Source organism: Heterocephalus glaber, unplaced genomic scaffold, assembly GCF_053883595.1.
Source record: "Heterocephalus glaber isolate CG9 unplaced genomic scaffold, H.glaber_assembly_v1.0 deba00001429, whole genome shotgun sequence".
Classification (NCBI taxonomy): Eukaryota; Metazoa; Chordata; class Mammalia; order Rodentia; family Bathyergidae; genus Heterocephalus; species Heterocephalus glaber.
The window spans coordinates 36,251,651-36,268,971 of NW_028258294.1; the positions used below are offsets into that span (position 1 = coordinate 36,251,651).

Sequence of the window (17,321 nt, forward strand, 5' to 3'; positions counted from 1 at the left end):
TGAAAGAAACCAGACACAAAATAATACATATAATTCTATTTATATGAATTTCTAGGAGGCTAAACTAATCTGTGGTAGAAAAAAATTAGAAAAATGGTTGCCCCTGGAGATGTGGGAGTAGAGATTAACTGGGAAGAAGTATAACATATTCTGGGGTGTTCCGGTAATATTTCCTATCTTGATAGAAGTTTGAGTTACAAGGGCATATGCATTATGTCCAGATATGTGGAAAGATAGACTTTTAAAAGTATATATTTCAAGGGCTGGGGACTTAGCTCAGTGGTTCCATCACCTGCCTTGCAAGCGTAAGGTACTGAGTTTGATCCCAAGTACCCCACCCCCCGAAAGTATATATTCACAGTATGTGAATTTTACATTTAAAAAGAACTATAAACAAATATTGAACTCTTGTTAATGATGTGCATGTTGCAGTGTTTAGAGTTAAACTGTACTTAAGTCTATGATTTATTTTGAAATATATTCAAAAAATAAGATGGTGTTTGGGTAGATAGAAGGATATATAGATGGGTAGATATGTAATTAGATATAACAAAATGTATGTGGTGGATATATCCTAATAGGTATTCGTTACACATATTCAAACTTTTATGATGTTTAGGAAGAATGTACTAAACATATATACATATATACATTCAATGTAACAGTTCTTCTAGAAATTTATTCTACAATTATATCTACACAAGTGTACAGGCAATCTTAGTACAGAGTAGTTATTGGAGAAGTTTGGAATTAACCAATTTGTCTATCACTAAGATGTAGTTAAATAAATTATAGTTCATTCACAGTTAAATACTGTGTAGTTGTTGGAAAAAAATCAGACATCTCTCTGAATATCGTAATGTGGAACAGTCTCCAAGATACACTGATAAGTCACACACACACACACACACACACACACACACACACACAGAGGAATATGTATGTGAGCATATTGATCTACCATTTAGATGAGGAATGGATAGTGCTATGCCAAGTTTTTGGAAAGGATGTATATATCCTTCTCAACACTTTTCAACATACATAGAGATCAGTGTACTTGAATATGGGTACATTCTATTTGCATAGGATTTTTCTCAAAGGCTACTCAAGAAATGGATCTTAGTGATTCCTTCTGTAGAGAAAATTGGAAGGAGACTTTATTGTATGCTTTATATTACCTTCTGAATTTTGTACTGTGCAAATGATTTACATATTTAGAAAATAAATATAAGCTAGTGAGGAGTCAGAGTTTGAAAAGAGGATTGAGAAGGGACAAAGAGGAAGAAAACTAAGAGTGTAATATCACCATAGCGAAGGGAAAGGTGTTTAAGAAAATGTGAATTATCAGTCATGCTGAGTATCTCAGCAAGCTTAGTAAAATGCAGATTTTAAAATGTCCATCAATTCAGAAACAGAGAAGTAAATGATGCCCAAAGCAGTAACCATGGTTCTATTTTGTCTACTTTTTAGCGCTTAGAAGATTATCAGCGTCGCCTTGATACCTCCAATCTGAAGTTGTCAGAGTACCCAAATGTTGAAGAGCTCAGGGTGAGAGATGGTCTAATCATAATTTAAAAAATAAAATAAAATGTACTAAAGACCCTGCAGGTAATTAACATCTCCATGGGAATATCCATCATCTGAAGGAGTTCTGTAACATATATTACCTATATTTATGATTTTAATCTGATTTTATATACCTGATCTGTATGATGGTTACTTTTGTCTTTTGTTAGAGGAATATTTTGTGACAGCAACTGTCAGGAAACTGAGAAACACTAGTCATTAGTAAATTTAATTTTACTGTGTTTGCTTATCTACTACCGGAATTTTCCATATTGTTGAATAAAGTAAAATAATTCTTTTTCCCCATAGCTCTTGAAAAGCATAAAACGTTGAAACTATTACAAGTAAAATATTAATAGTAAAATATGAGAGTAAAAACATGATGGTAAAATATTTACTAATTGCCATTTCTTGTACCTGGGCTTTTATATCATAAACTTTTTAGTATTTTAAGTTTCTTATACCATTTTATTAGGTAGTCGTTTTGGCAGATTTATTTGATGACTTTTTGAAGTAGATTTCTGTGTCATATACAAGTTTGTCAAAAAGCACGCTAAACAGCTGGCCATGGAGGTGCATGCCTATATCATTAGCTTATGGCAGGAAGATCAAATGTTCAAGTCCAGCCTGGGCAACTTAGTGACTTAGCAAGACTCTATCTCAAAATAGACAAAAATGTGCTGGAGATGGAGCTCAAGGTGAAGGTGCTGTGTTCAATCCTCAGATACCAGTGAGGAAAAAGCATTTTAATGAATTTATCATATTAACTTCCAAAGACTGAGATTTTCCTAGTGCTCCTTATGCTTTAAAAAAAAAAGATTTTCTTACTAATAATTTGTTGACATTTAGAGTAAGCATTGGTCTTTTCATGTTGAATGCTGTTCTCTACAGCTTCCTTTAGAATAAACTATAGGCTGCAGAAGCCTCTTACAGACAAGGCTGTACATCATGCACCTTCCTCATCCTAAGGCATGGGTTGGGAGTGTAGTGGCTGAGTGTTTGTAACTTCATTTTCATAAGATGTTACCATCTATTTAGAGTGAGATTTGGAAGATGAGACTCCTGAATGTTTTTCTGCAGGAAGCTTGTTCTTTAAAAAAGATTTTCTGTAGGTTATTTTATTACCTTTCAAAACAGATTGCAATAACAATTGAATGTAAATGTATCTTTTATATCAAGAATGTTTTGAAAAGAGATCAAATTGTATGAAAAATCATCTCACTGAGTGCTTGTAAATAATTTGTATGTAATTCTGTTTGGTAGAATTTGGATTTAACAAAAAGGAAGATGATTCATGAAGGGCCGTTGGTTTGGAAGGTGAATAGAGACAAAACTATTGGTAAGTCTGATTTGTCTGTTAGGTTTTAGGGAGAGTGGAGAAAGGGAAAAAATAGAAAAGTTCCTTTTTGACAAAGGGAAAAAGAAAGAACCACACAGTTTGCAGTACAGTAGTTAGCAGTGCTACTTTGTGTTGTTTAGATAATAATAGAAAATCTACTTGCATTATTTTGTATTATGTAAAGTGTGTTAAGTATTTATTTAGGAATGCAGCAGAAAACTTTGTCATGAATCAGATTTTTCTATCATTCTTAAAGTTTAATGAGTCTTTGTAATAAGTTTTCTTTAAGCCAGTAACTCTCAATCATCTGTGGTGAGTGATCATTGTTTTTAATTTTTATTGGTCACAGACTGATTGCTTTGGTGAAATACAATAAAAATGAATGAAACCAGGGTTTGTTTTTTTTTTGTACCAGGGATCGAACTCAGGACCTTGCACTTTCAAGGCAGGCGGGGCACCTCTGAGCTAAATCCCTGGCCCTCAGTTTTTAAATGATTAGATTTAGCAGAAGTTAAATTTCTCTGTCAAATTGTTTTAAAGTGTATTAAATATATCTCAACTTCTGTACTTCCCACCTTTTGTGCACTTTTATTTCTAGATCTGTATACATTACTGCTGGAAGACATTCTTGTACTGTTACAAAAGCAGGATGATAAACTGGTGTTAAGGTGCCATAGTAAGATTCTGGCATCTACAGCTGATAGCAAACACACATTTAGTCCTGTCATTAAGTTGAATACTGTGTTGGTTCGACAAGTGGCAACAGGTAAGTATGTCCACTGGAGGATGCTGACCTTCAGATTCACTGTAAAGCTGCACGAGATAGTCAGTGTTACTTATATAGCACAACTGGTATAGAGTTTTGTTACTTTTATATAGTTAGGTAAATTAAGTGAAGTTTATTAAAATGAATTAAGAAGCCAGGTGTGGTAGCACACGCTTGTAATCCCAGCATTTGAGAGACTGAGACAAGAAGCCACCCTAGGTGACATAGCAAGTTCCAGGCCAGCCTGTACTATATAGTGAGACCTTGTCTTTAGAAGAAAAAGCAACAGGAAATAAAACATGGGGAAAAAAAGTGAATTAAGAATCTATACCTCAGGCCGGGGATTTAGCTCAGTGGTTTCGCCACCTGCTGCACAAACACGAGGACCTGAGTTCAATCCCTGGTACCAAAAAAAAAAAGAATCTATACCTCCACATTATTTTTCTTTTTTGTACCGGGAATCGAACTTGGGTCCTTGCGCTTGCGAAGCAGGCAGTGGAACCATTGAGCTAAATCCCCAGCCCTCCACATTATTTAAGATGCCTCAATTCTCTGAGTCATTTTCTGCATTTGAAAGTTTGTGCAGTTATTTTGGGCTCTATTACATGTTCAAATCATTAATAGATACCAGTGAAGACAGAGAATTGGGAAGTAATTCCCACAAGAAGTCTTTGATTGGGCCGGGGATTTAGCTCAGTGGTTTCGCCACCTGCTGCGCAAGTGCCAGGACCGGAGTTTGATCTCTGGTAGAAAAAAAAAAAAAAAAAGAAGTCTTTGATTAGAGAAATGTGTTTTTTGATTTGGTGAGGGGGAAAAAATGAAAACTGAAGAGGTGGGGTTTGGATTTTTCAACATTAGTTTAAATTGGCAAGTTATATTTTAACTGTACCACAATGAGATCCCTTTTAAACCTTGTTAATTTCATAATGGCAAAATATATTTGTGATCTTTTTTCTCCATTAATCATTGAAAATTATTAACTACCAGTTTAGCAGAAGGACAGTTCAAAATAGATATAAAGGAGTAATAGCACCCAGTTCAATGTCTTGTACTTTGACATCTTGTTTCTAATCTACTCTGAGTGTAGTATTACTTTTTATCATCTTTGTTTTATTGAAGTATAAGATATATAGTATAACATACAGTAAATGATACAACATTTAAATATACAGCTTGATGAATTTTTAGGAAGTAAACTTATGGAAGCTTTATCTGAATTAAGATGCAGAATATTACTAAGACCCTAGAAATAACACTCATGACCTCTCCAGATCAGAGTGCTAGAATAAATTTTGTCTTTTTTTTTTTTTTTTTCAGATAACAAAGCTTTATTCGTCATCTCGATGTCAGACAATGGAGCCCAGATTTATGAACTGGTGGCACAGACAGTTTCTGAAAAGACTGTGTATGTATTAGCTACCTTGCTGTCATTAATGTTTTTATTATCCCATGTGTAGTATTACACAAATTTAACTTTGTTTTATAAGACTCTGAAAACCAAAAGCTGTGTACTGACCAAGTACTTCTTATCCTTTTAGCGATAGTCCCCTAAGAACGTTTACCTTTTTAGATTGAAATCTTTTATTTTGTTCTAGCAGAAGAAATTTTCTAAAGAAAAGATTCTCAGAAGGGTCAAGTGAATTTTTTTAACTGGCAGTGTATCTATAATGTTGTTAGGTTTTTCTTTAGAATCTCTGCCTAGTCTTATTTTGGCAATTCTAGGAGAAATATTTTTTTTATTTTTGCTTTCTAAGTGTATTTAAATGGTATTTCTTTTTTCCTTTTTGTTTTGTATTTTGGATTCCTTTCAAACGTCCTGAAGCTGGCAGGATCTTATCTGTCAAATGGCTACGTCAGTAAAGGAGCAGTCTACAAAGCCAGTTATTCCTTTACAGTCACCACCTTGCGAGTGAGTGTTCTTTTGTGTCATAATAGGAGTGTTGTGTAATAGAATTGTTTTTGGTCAGAAAAGAAATTGATCATTTTTCTGTTTGGTTGTAACAATGTTTGGACATGTTGTGAAGCTCAAAGATTTTTTTTCTTCTATAGAGGAGACAATGATGAAGAACCTCCAAAATTAAAAGTGGAGCATCATGGGATTTCAGTCACTAATCTACAGAGTCCAGGTAAACTTCAAAGATAAGGTTTCCTGGAAGAATGTAGTCTATTATCTACTAAAATGCAAAGTAACTTTGAAATTTTTGGTGTATGCGGCTTTTGGCATCAGCTATACAATTTAAGAAACTGTTTTGGAGCCTTCTCTGTGGCAGTGGAACACTACCCTATGTGTTGTGTGTTTTGCTTAAAGATGATCTCTGTAGCTTGGGTGGTTATTATTTTCCAAGTATTTTCTGAATGTTCATGTGAAAAGTTTAAAGTTTTATTAAGATTTTTATTCTGCCTTTTCTGTTCCACTGAATAGACAGAGATTTGGGATTAGAATCTCCCTTAATATCATCAAAACCTCAGACTCATTCACTGAGTACCTCTGAAAAATCAGAGGCTGATGATCTCTTTGTGGCGGAGAGACAGTTTGCAAAAGAACAGCATGCAGATGGGAAGGAAGGTGGAGAAAACTATCAGATCACAATCCCAGATCCCCACTTGCCTGTGTCAGAAGAACGGTGGGCATTGAATGCACTAAGGAATTGTAAGTTTCATTCATAACTGATTATGGATACTTTTTTTTTTTCTTTTGAGACAGAATTGCACTGTGTAGTTGTTCAGGTTGGTCTTGAACTGACTATGTAGCCCAGGCTGGCCTGGAACTCATCATGATCCTGTTGCCTTAGCCTCCCAAGTGCTGGGATAATAGGCATGTGCCACCACGTTTGGCATTCAAGAGTTGTGTAATATACTGAAGAGTCATTTGGAAGAATCTAAAGAAGTGTAAGCTGTAACTTTTCCCATCAAGAAATTTATATTCTATTGGGGAAGATGTCAGAAACCCCTACCCGTCCCACCCCCACCTTTGAGACAGTATTGCAGATATGTCAAAATTGATTTGGTTTGGGGTGACCAGAGAAGGGAAGCATTAGGGAACAAGAGAGATGTGATTATCTTTTTTTTTTGGTACCAGGGATTGAACTCAGGACCTTGTGCTTGCGAGGCAGGCACGGTGTCACTGAGCTAAATCCCTGGCCCAATTATTATCTTAAAGAATGGGTAAGATTCAAACAGATTTGTGGAAGAATAGAAGCCATTTAGACAAGAATAATGGTAGAACCAAAAAGACAGACAGAAAATGTAAAGGTGTTCAGGAAGCAGTGAGGCTGTGGTAAATGCTATAAGTAAAAGGAGTGTGGGAGATAAAGTTGGAAAGATGGAAGATGTATTGTTTAGCCCAGCTGTTGTGAACTTTGGATACCAGACTGTGGGCTCTGTACTTTAAGGATACATGTCACATAAGAGCTTTTTCAAAACTACATATGTCCTTCTAGCTCTCTTTCAGAGATTATAATATTCTCTGCCAGAGCTCACCACACACACACACACACACACACACCCCACACACCCCCATAGTTGCCTCCTCCCCCTCCAGCCTAGTTGAGAATCACTGTCACAGTTGGAGGCTAGCATATCTCTCAGGAGTAATGAAGTAGGGAAAAGTCTGAAACCAGTTGCTCCGTCTATAGAAAACCACTAGAGGTTTTAAAGCTAGAGTATGACTAATGGAAAAGATTAGTTGAGAATGGCACAAGGATTTCAATGGAAAGAGGGTTGGAGTAGTGCACTTATTCAGTGTGAGCTATTATACTGGTCTGGGTTCAAGATTGAAAGGGTTTGAACTAGAATGAGTTTAGAGTCAAGAGAGGAGTCATCACATATTTAGAACAGTTGACTTATTTGGATATGAGGGCAAAGGAAAAGAAATATCTAGAGATAATTTCAGTGTTCTTGTTGGAAGTAAGAGTCAGAATGGACCACTGCTGCCTCTGCTACCTTCCGTTTTAAAACATGTCAAGATTAAGATAATGAGAGACAAACCATTCAAGAGGAAGTAAATAGCAGAAAGTTGGAATTTTAGGACTGGTGAGATTAGGAAGAAAGATTTGAGTGCTAAAGTCCTAAGAATTCATGGCATCTCTCTGGAAGTGAATGTAGAACAGAAACACAGAGGGTCAGACACTCAGACCTGTGTGGAAACTGTTTACCTAAAGAAATATAAGTTACAGATGCAGCCCAGGATGATATTAAGGAGTTGTTACTTAACTAGATTCTCCTGAATTAATAGTTTTAGTGATTTCTGATGATTTGACTAATATTATCCTAAAGCTCTATCACTGTATGAGTGACCTCAATATAAACTTAGCCCATTCAAAGTTTAACTGGTTCTTATTTTCAACAAGCTAAAGAAGCTGTCCCACTAGTAAGATGGTTATTTTTTAAAATACTGATGAACTTCTTATTTTTTGCAATTATATATATAATATAATATATATATATATATAAAACACCAATCACTGGAATTAAATTTTATTACAAGGCAATTTTATTTCCTCCACCATTTTAGGAGATTCTTGAGTTACTATAAATGATAAAGTAAGTATTCTATATGCCTAATAAAAATGTGGGGAAATGCCAATACCTATAGTGTTTGCTTCTAGAAAAAGCAGAACATTTAGCTTTTTTGTCTAGCCTAACACAACCTTTTAGCGTCCTTACATCCCTTTAGAGTGTTACTTCAGTTACATAGAAAATTAAATATAGGCATGATATTGGTATTTGGGATTCTAAACAGAGAAGCACTTACCTACTTAGGGTGCTTAATTCTTGTCAACTCTAGTTTAGTGCTAAGTCTTCTCTAGAAGATGGCACTTTATTTCATTTTTCAAAACAAATGATTGTATAAGATGAATATTTTGGGACTAGGGATGTAGTTCAGTGCTATAGTGCTTGCCTAGCCTGTGTGAGGCCCTGGGTTCAGTTCCTACTGGAAAAAGATAAAGGTGAAAGATTAATATTTTGGTTATGTTGTTAAAAGGTACTTAATTTTAGAGATGATTGGCAACTCAGGTAATATAATCTTAGCAATCTGAATGTGCCTTTCTTTTGTCTTTTTCTCTGCTTTTTTTTCTTCATTCCCTCCCCTAACTTGTTAGTGGGTTTGTTGAAGCAATTACTGGTACAACAGCTGGGTTTGGCTGAGAAGAGCAATCAGGAAGACTGGCAGCGTTTCCCTAGATATAGGATAGGCTCTCAAGAGGCACAGGCTGACAGTGGAATTCAGAACTCTGAAAATACTAAGGCCTGTCATTCTGCTGAAGGACAGATGCCCTTTAGAACTGGAACTGGTGACACTGCAAGTTGTTACAGTTCACGGACTTCAACTGAATCGTCTGCTCCACGGGATTCAGTGGTACTGGCATCCCAAGATAGCCAGGCAAGTAACATTTTAGTAATGGACCACATGATTCTGACCCCAGAGATGTCTACCACAGAGCCAGAAGGGGGTCTTGATGAGAGTGGAGAGCACTTTTTTGATGCCCGTGAAGCACATAGTGATGATAATCCATCAGAAGGTGATGGAGCCGTTAAAAAGGAAGAGAAGGATGTTAATTTACACATCTCAGGCAAGTTTCTTTACATTTAAACGTTTATTTTGATCATTGTTAACTGTTCTGTATGCAGGGATGAATATTGTTTCAGTATCCAAGCATCATTTGTGTTTGTGTGTGTCTCTGTGTATGTACTATTAATTTATTCCTTCATACAATAAATTACTGAATCTACTGTATACCAGACCTCATCCTAAAGTCTGGGAGATAGAGAATTGGATAAAATGCAGAAAAGTCCCCAATTCTCAAGAACTGTAACTACTCTCAGGGGAAAGAGTAATGGTAAGAAAACAAACAGGGTCAGGGGTTTAGCTCAGTGGCGACGCACCTGCCTTACAAGCACGGGATCCTGAGTTCAGTCCCCAGTACCAAAAGAAAACAAAACAAAAAAAAAGAAAAACAGATGTCAGTATTAGGAAGAAAACAAGTGAGAGTACAGGGGCAGAGAGCAATGAGAGCAGTGAGGGATTTCAGGGAAGAGGACCTCTGCTGAGCAGAGATCCCTGTGGATGGCTGGGAGCAGTGGGCAGGCTGCATATCAGGAGCAAGCTCTTTGTGGTTAGGGAATGTAGTGTGGGGAGAGAGTGGGAGGAAGCCAGGTAAGAGAGGTGATTGGTAGGGAAGTGAGTGGTGGCAAGATCACATAGGGACTTTCTAATTTTCAGCTTTAAACTTTTGAAATGCTTACTAATATGAACTTATTCAGGAGTTACCATGGAAGTTTACCCAATTTAGCTTTAATCTGAAGTGAGAAAATTCTGACAGATACAAAACTTTAGAGTAATTGAATTTTCCCTCTTTTTAATAGCTTTCCAGTTTTCAGCATATAAGCTTAGTTTTTGATTTCCTGATATCAGTGCTCATCTCATCAAAGCATTCTGTCTTCATCAATAGGAAATTGCTTGATCCTTGATGGCTATGACACAGTGCAGGAGAGCTCCACAGATGAGGAGGTTGCTTCCTCATTTACCCTGCAGCCTGTGACAGGCATCTCCTCTATGGACTCCACCTACCAGCAACAACATTCTCCCCAGAGTGCTCATTCCGATGGGGCAGGTTCACCATTCACCCCAGAATTCCTGGTTCAGCGGCGCTGGGGAGCTATGGAGGATTCCTGTTTTGAGATCCAGAGTCCCTCCTCTTGTACAGATTCACAAAGCCAGATCATGGAGTACATTCATAAGATAGAGGCTGACCTGGAACACTTGAAGGTACCTCACACTTAAGAATCCATAGGATTTAACCATAAGAAATACATTTAGCAGAACAAAAGTAAGGAATGACTGAAATGCTGATGCCAGTAGACTTTTCCAGGTTTTAGATCCTTATGGGTTTTTTTGACCATTATTCATGAATAGGCTTAGATAAAAAGCTAAGAGGCACACTGTTTATCTTATGACATATCACAAGCAGAGAAAAAGTTGTACTTCTGTAACTGTCTGTGTATGTTTCTAAGTTTAAGAATGTAAAAACACTTGGGGAAGTTGCCTGGCAGCCATCAGATGACATAAACAATAAGCTGAACCTAGGTAGTGTTTGAATAGTTGTGAATTTAGGCTGGGAAATGCTATGTCTTGCTGTAATCTGTTAATAATCCATGACTCATTAGGTAATGCTAGTAGTTTCCTTGATGCCATGACAGATAGAAATTGGCTTCAGGGGCTCCTGCAATCCAAAAACTTAATTGGTAACGTGATGGAGCCAGCCGTCACTAGACGGAACAGTACCTGAGGAGAGGGGTGAGGATTAAGAAAAACAACACAAATTCGGGAGAAAAGAAAAGGAGAGGAGAGGGAGAGCCTTCTCCTTCCCACTTTATTAAGCCTTTTATATGTCCTCCTTCATTACCCACAGCCTCCCTCCCTTCCTCCCCTCAGGAGCTGGTAACTAATTATTTTTACAGAGAAAAGGTCAATTATATCTTTACGATTCCGGGAATGTTACTTTCTTGTCCAGCAGACATTCAAATCTTTTCTATATTTGTTGTTCTCTTTAAAAGTCAACATCCTTGTTTTGTACCAGGTTCATATCCTGGCTCATTATGTTCTTACCTGACTCAAGAATCTCAAAAGGCTCAGGGTCCTTTCAACCCTTCGCTGTCCACAGTAATGGAAGATGTCACTGTTTCAAAAATGACATGTGTGGCAATTTTGAAGAAAAGGACCCTACTAAAGTTGGCCTTCAGTAGACAGCTGCCAGAGCTGATATGTTTTTCATCAAATTATTTAGTTGGAAGGCTTTAGGGACAGGTTTAAAAGTGTGTTCTTAGACTTTTAGCTAAAGACTGTTAACCCTTAATTTTTTTTTAACTCTGTATAATAGATTTTCATATGGCAACATGTAATGTCATCCTGTGCTGATGGAATGAAGTAGCGCAAAGGCATTGTGGACAGGTTGGCTCTCATGTAGCTTATGCCACATGATGTGAAGCCATGTTCAGGGAGACTCTTGGGTGGGAAGAGTCGCCTTTCCTGCCCCCTCCCACATACTTTTTTTACCTGGGAACGTTTGAAGCTGTTTGATCAAAGGAGAAATGGGAAAAGGAAATTTACTCCCCCACCACATTAACAATATTATTAATGATTAATATTAATGTTGAAATTTGGGTGTATGTACCGCTAATATAAAAATGCCTTCTTTCCTACTTTGAACAGTTTGTTTTTCTTATCCTGTCCAAATGAAAAGCCCATGGGTTTTATTTTACAGAAGGTGGAGGAAAGTTACACCCTTCTTTGCCAAAGGCTGGCAGGATCAGCCCTCACAGACAAGCACTCAGGTATGTGGAATTGCGGTAGAATCATCCTTCTCAAATAGTACACTGAATAAAGTGATTTATTATTCTTTAAAATGAAAACCTTCTGAGATTCCATTTCTTTTCTGTCTTTAAAAACTGCGTGTTGCTAAACATCATATATCAAGCAAAAGCTCTTGTCTGCTGACTCTGCTCTTCCTTCTCTCAGAAGAACTGCAATTGTCAGTTCTCATGCTACCTCTCTTCTCTCTTGCTCTTCACCTTTTCAAGAGCACAAGCATCAGGATGCTTGACAAATCATACCTTCAGTGTGTGATGTGCTGGTGCTGCTATGACTCCCCAATGAGGAGGAATGGTCCTCCTCAGGTCCTGCTATGCTTTCGTGCTTCTCCTGATGATGAGGCCAGTGCCTCCCCTTGACTACAGACGAGTCTGTGTGTCCTGCCGCAGTTCATACTCATTAACTTGGATACCTTCTGGAGGCATTGTTCTGATTCAAAAACAAGCATGTAACCACGCCCATAGATTTTAGTCATTCTTTTTGGAATTTTGTTGTTGGTATTGTTTGGGTTTGTTTTTTTTCTTTTGCATGTTCATTTATTCTTAACTCAGTTTGCATATATCTTTATTCTTCTCAGATAAAAGTTAGAGCCGAGTGCCCTGGAGGTGACTGCAGGTTGTTGGATTTTGAGCATCGGCCTTGTATCAACCACATCCTGGCTCCAGTGTGGATGCAGAGATTGTGTGCTAGAGGACCTGCTGGAAAACCACCAGGGATTAGCCATGTCCCAAGGTGCCCAGAGCAGGACTAGTTCTTCAGTCTGGCAGCTGCACTGGTCTGTCAGTGAGGGAATGTCCGTTCCCTCACTCTCCTCTCCTCATTGTTGGAAAGTCATTTTGATTCAGAACAATAAACCAAATGTATAAAGCTTTGGGTGTAGTATATGAAATTGTACTTAGACGTAAGAAAAAGAGAAAATCAGATGTATTTATTTGACTCATTCCATATTTGAAAGCACATTTTAATTTTTATTTGCCTTGTTTTGTTTTAAGTAGTGAGAGTTTTAGCGTTTTGTATTTAGTACACCCAAGGATCAATTGCTCGTGAAGCAGAGGTCAGGATGGGGTATTGAGGAGGTTGGTAGAGAGGTGATACTGAAGAAGCAAGAAGGGTATGGAAGGAGAAACATCTTGCCTTCACGGAAGTCTATGCCATGCCCTCTGTTGCTCAGTACACTGCTTTTCTGAGGGTCACCTTAACAGCATGGTGTGCTCTGTGGCCCTTAGGTGCAGTGGACTCAAGGTATATGCTGCCCAAGGTGGTCAGAGAGTAGGTGGACTTCCTCCCACCCTGAGGCAAGCACTTCTCTGTAGCTGGGATCCACCCCCAATTAACAAGAATCCTCAATGTACTAAATAGCAGGCACTTGAAAATGGGTGTATTTTCTTCTATTGTCTTTTCTGTTAAGGGTTGGGATTTCGGAGGGAAAAGAAAGCAAATGTTTATTTTCTTGATTATAAATTTGTTATTCATGGTATTGTTTCATTTTTATATTATACATTAGACTTTGGCACTTGTGTAAAACCATCCCTGCAGATTGAGCAGGAAGTAAGAACGAACAAAAGGAAATGCTTCCGTGGTGGTGGGGGTTGCTAAGGAAGGGTGAGATGGGATGGGTAAAGAGTTTGGGGAGGTTATCTAAACTGAATCACTACTGAGTTGAACCACAGCTATCATTAGCCACAGGTACTGCAGATTATAAGGCCAGTAAAATAATAGTACCTGGAGGTTTGACTCTAATTTTTTGCACTGATGGTGCCAAAGGGCTCTTTGAGTCACAAGGAGAGCCAATGGTAGAGTACAGAGAGATGTGGTGGAGGAGGCAGAACTGCTTACACCAGCTCCAGAAGCACTTCCTCTGACTTCACCACTGCAGCTCTGTTCACACTGGGCCATGAATGACCTTAGGAAATGCAGACCAGAACATACACTGGATACTGCAGGCACAGTGTTGGTAACTAACTGCCTGCTCTAGGATGAATAGCAGTATTTGGCAGCAGCTACAGAGGATAAATGTATCAGAATTGTAACTTGAGAACTCCTTCAGTTACATCAGCTGTCTGATTTTTGTGCATTAGGTAAATGATTTTGAAGTATTTTGCCAACTAAAACAAAATCATTTGTCAACCTGTAAATTCTGTTAATAAACAAGGAGTTCATCCATTGCTCACATCTTTCAGTAGTGCCTGCTGAATTCTGTGGGTAGTCAGGATGTAATTTTATTCTTTCCGACAGTCCCCCCCAACCCTACCCCAAAAGGGAAGTTTTTCCCTCACTACAAATGGTAAAGATACTCAACCTTTATAAACACCACTACAACTTAACAAGCTCACTTATTTGTGTCCAGATTCCTGTTTCTGTCCTTCAAAATTGACCTGTTGTTAAGTAGATCAACTTTTATCTTCATACCTCATCTATCAATTGGGATTATATTTCTAGTCATAGACCAAGCAAATTTAATCAGAATGGAATTTAAATTTTTAGAAGCAGAAGCTAATATATAAGTGAAGCTTGGAATTTGGAATTTTCTGTATCTCTTAGGAAAAGCAAGTAGAAATCAAATGGTTATATTGTGCTGCTGGAAATAATGTCACTCTCAAGGAAAAGGGTTATACCTGTAGCCACTTGACACTAAACTATCAGGAGATAGGAGAAAGGTAAATATAATAAAATTTTCCTCTTAACTTCAGATACTGCAAGGTGACGGCATGATTCTCTAGCACTCAAAAAACCTGAATGAAGTTTTGTTTGCTCTTCCAGCTCAGCCATTATCTTGTTCTTTGTGATTACTTTTCTTTTTCTCTCCTTGGACTAACAGAGCTAACTGAAAAAATACCTGGACTATAACTCTAATGCTTCCAAATTAGATTTTCAAATGAAGCCCCAAGACAAATTAATTCTCAAAACAAAAAACAAAACAAAACAAACACCATTTTGAGCATTCCTTTTATCTTATCCTAGCTTTTTTCTTTCTTCTTCCCAACTTGGGCTCCCACGCCTTCCATTTCATTTTAGCTGTTATAATCATATCCACTAGATTCTCCTCTCTCCCTCTCAGGATGATGGAATTATATATTTTCCCTGTCTTTGAGTGAGACTGGTTCTCATCTCAAAGTGGTTTTAAGTTATATGACTAGAAGTTAGACTCTACTCTTGTGCTGAAGAATACAGGGAAATGGGGAAAAGAGCCTTCCCAAAGCCAGAAAGCTGTGTTAGCTACGGAAGTGACCTGCAGTGACACTCAACTCTCTTGCGGGCTTAATGGCTCCTTTGCTATTAATTGCCAAATTTCATTTGGAGTGTCTCCATCCTTTTCAGAGAACAGACTTAATCAAGGCAATCAGCAAAGCCCCAAAGTGCTGTAATTTAAAATCGAGATTATCATCCTAGCCATATATTTTATAGACTTTAAAATCAGCTAACTTGGACTGTTAGTTATGTTGGCTTTTAGAACTTAAATTGTAACTATTTATTATATTGCATGGGAGGTATGTTTTGTGAGCTTTTTGGCTTTCCCCCAAAACTACTTCTAATGACTATTATAAAATAAGGCTCCTTTGAAAAAGTGGGCTTTTGTTTCTTACTGTGTTTCAGGGAGGGAGAGGGAGCTACTGTGATAGAGGAAAAAGATCCTTCCCTAATTTTTAGAAATGAAAAAATAATTACGTTTCCTGCAAATTGTCATTTACTTTCCTCTTTTTTGACATTTTGTAAATTTGATGCATTACCTGTAGCATCCATATTTCACACTGAAAGCTCTCTTCTGTGAAGTTGCTACGTGGTGTTATTTGGAGCTACTAGAGCTTTGGTCAGTGTTTCCTTTCCTATTTGTCATAGAAGACACCACTGAGAACTAGTGCATAAGACCTCAAAATACACAATTAGCAGGAACTTACAGCAGCTTCCTATGGGCTAGTCCCCTCTCCCCAGAGTAGAATTTTTGTTTTGTAAATCATGCTTTTCTGACATTACCACCTTTTCAGAGTGATCTGCAAAATTAATCTTTAATTTTAAGATTCCTGTTGTCTTATTCCTTATGCCGTCACCACTGGAACTGAGAGTTTTGGTAATAAATGAGTAGGAAAAAAATGTACCTCCTAGAAGGAAGCCTCCCTGCCATTTCCAGGTGCCAACTGCTAAGCAGATGTACTTCAAAAATGGGAACTGTACTGTGCACACTGTTGGTTATTTTTAATAAGCCTCTTCCTACTAGAACACTTTATTTTCCTCGTTCATCATACAATCATGTACTCTTTAACAGAAATTACTTTAAAAAAAAATCTGGAACTATCTTTAAAAAAACTTTATTAATAATCATGTATTTTTACTGATCACATTTTGAAATACCTAGAAGACTATTGTTCTAATTATCCAGATGTACCTTTGTAAAATAGCTCTTTTATGAATTACCTAATAAGGCTGTATGTTTCTGGAACAAAATGTTGGTCATCTAAAAACTTTCTGTTTTCTGGGGGTTGGGAAAATAGAAAATAAGAGTTCAAATATTAAATAAGCTTAAAGGAACCAAGTATGTGACTATTTATTTGTATGCACTTTTATTGTCTTATACGAGTTATTTTAGAAGAGTCAAGGAGCTTGTAGCTCAAAACTAATCATAATGGCAGTGACTCGAACATCTTCCCACTTATTGGAGTATCTTTGCTGGATAATATATGAACCTCCTCAATAAGTTAGCAGCTAGGATTTTATTAGAAGCAGGGCAACTTTGTTGCTGTTTCTTTAAAAACAATTTTATTAGGATAAAAAACAGCGCATCCATTTAAAGTGTACGCTCTATTGGGTTTTGGCATATATCTTTTTAAAATTTGGGTAAAATATATATGACATAAAATTTACCCTTTTATCATCTTTAAATTTATAATTTAGTAGAATTAATGGGCTAGCTTTTATCGCTCACTTGAAGATAACTTTGGTTTACCACTACCCTAAATGAAAAATACGGCATTTTTATTATCATCCCTGTCCCCAGTGCTGAGCTTCCTAACATACAAACATTTTTGTGCTTTTATTTAAACTCAGAAGGCTCAATGACTTTTGGTGTTTTCTATATTTTGATTTTGAAATATAGGTTTAATTTGACTTATTTTGGGGATAGTAATTTAGTTTTTAGGCATTCAGAACACAAATGTGACACAGCTAAGATGAATAAAAAGTGCTTAGTGCTTTATTTTGTATGGTCTTTTAAACATTTTAAAAATTAAGAATATTTAAAAGTTAAATGTTTGTAATCTTCCCTCACTTGGAAATTTAAATTAGAA

General features: G+C 37.1%; 1 protein-coding gene across 9 annotated transcripts in view; it reads left to right on the forward strand.

Annotated features, from left to right (window-relative positions):
* Arhgef12 (Rho guanine nucleotide exchange factor 12) overlaps positions 1–16,566 on the forward strand; it is a 153,479-nt gene extending 136,913 nt beyond the window's left edge. For all 9 annotated transcript variants that reach the window (XM_087212538.1, XM_087212539.1, XM_087212541.1 and 6 more), the window contains 11 exons: positions 1,471–1,548; positions 2,830–2,905; positions 3,504–3,671; positions 4,989–5,076; positions 5,494–5,580; positions 5,721–5,797; positions 6,094–6,321; positions 8,774–9,244; positions 10,124–10,440; positions 11,936–12,005; positions 12,620–16,566. In XM_087212538.1, the coding sequence (XP_087068664.1) occupies positions 1,471–1,548; positions 2,830–2,905; positions 3,504–3,671; positions 4,989–5,076; positions 5,494–5,580; positions 5,721–5,797; positions 6,094–6,321; positions 8,774–9,244; positions 10,124–10,440; positions 11,936–12,005; positions 12,620–12,630 (1,671 nt within the window). In that variant the 3' untranslated portion in view covers positions 12,631–16,566. The remainder of the gene's footprint in view (positions 1–1,470; positions 1,549–2,829; positions 2,906–3,503; positions 3,672–4,988; positions 5,077–5,493; positions 5,581–5,720; positions 5,798–6,093; positions 6,322–8,773; positions 9,245–10,123; positions 10,441–11,935; positions 12,006–12,619) is intronic.
* Positions 16,567–17,321: the final 755 nt, after the last annotated feature.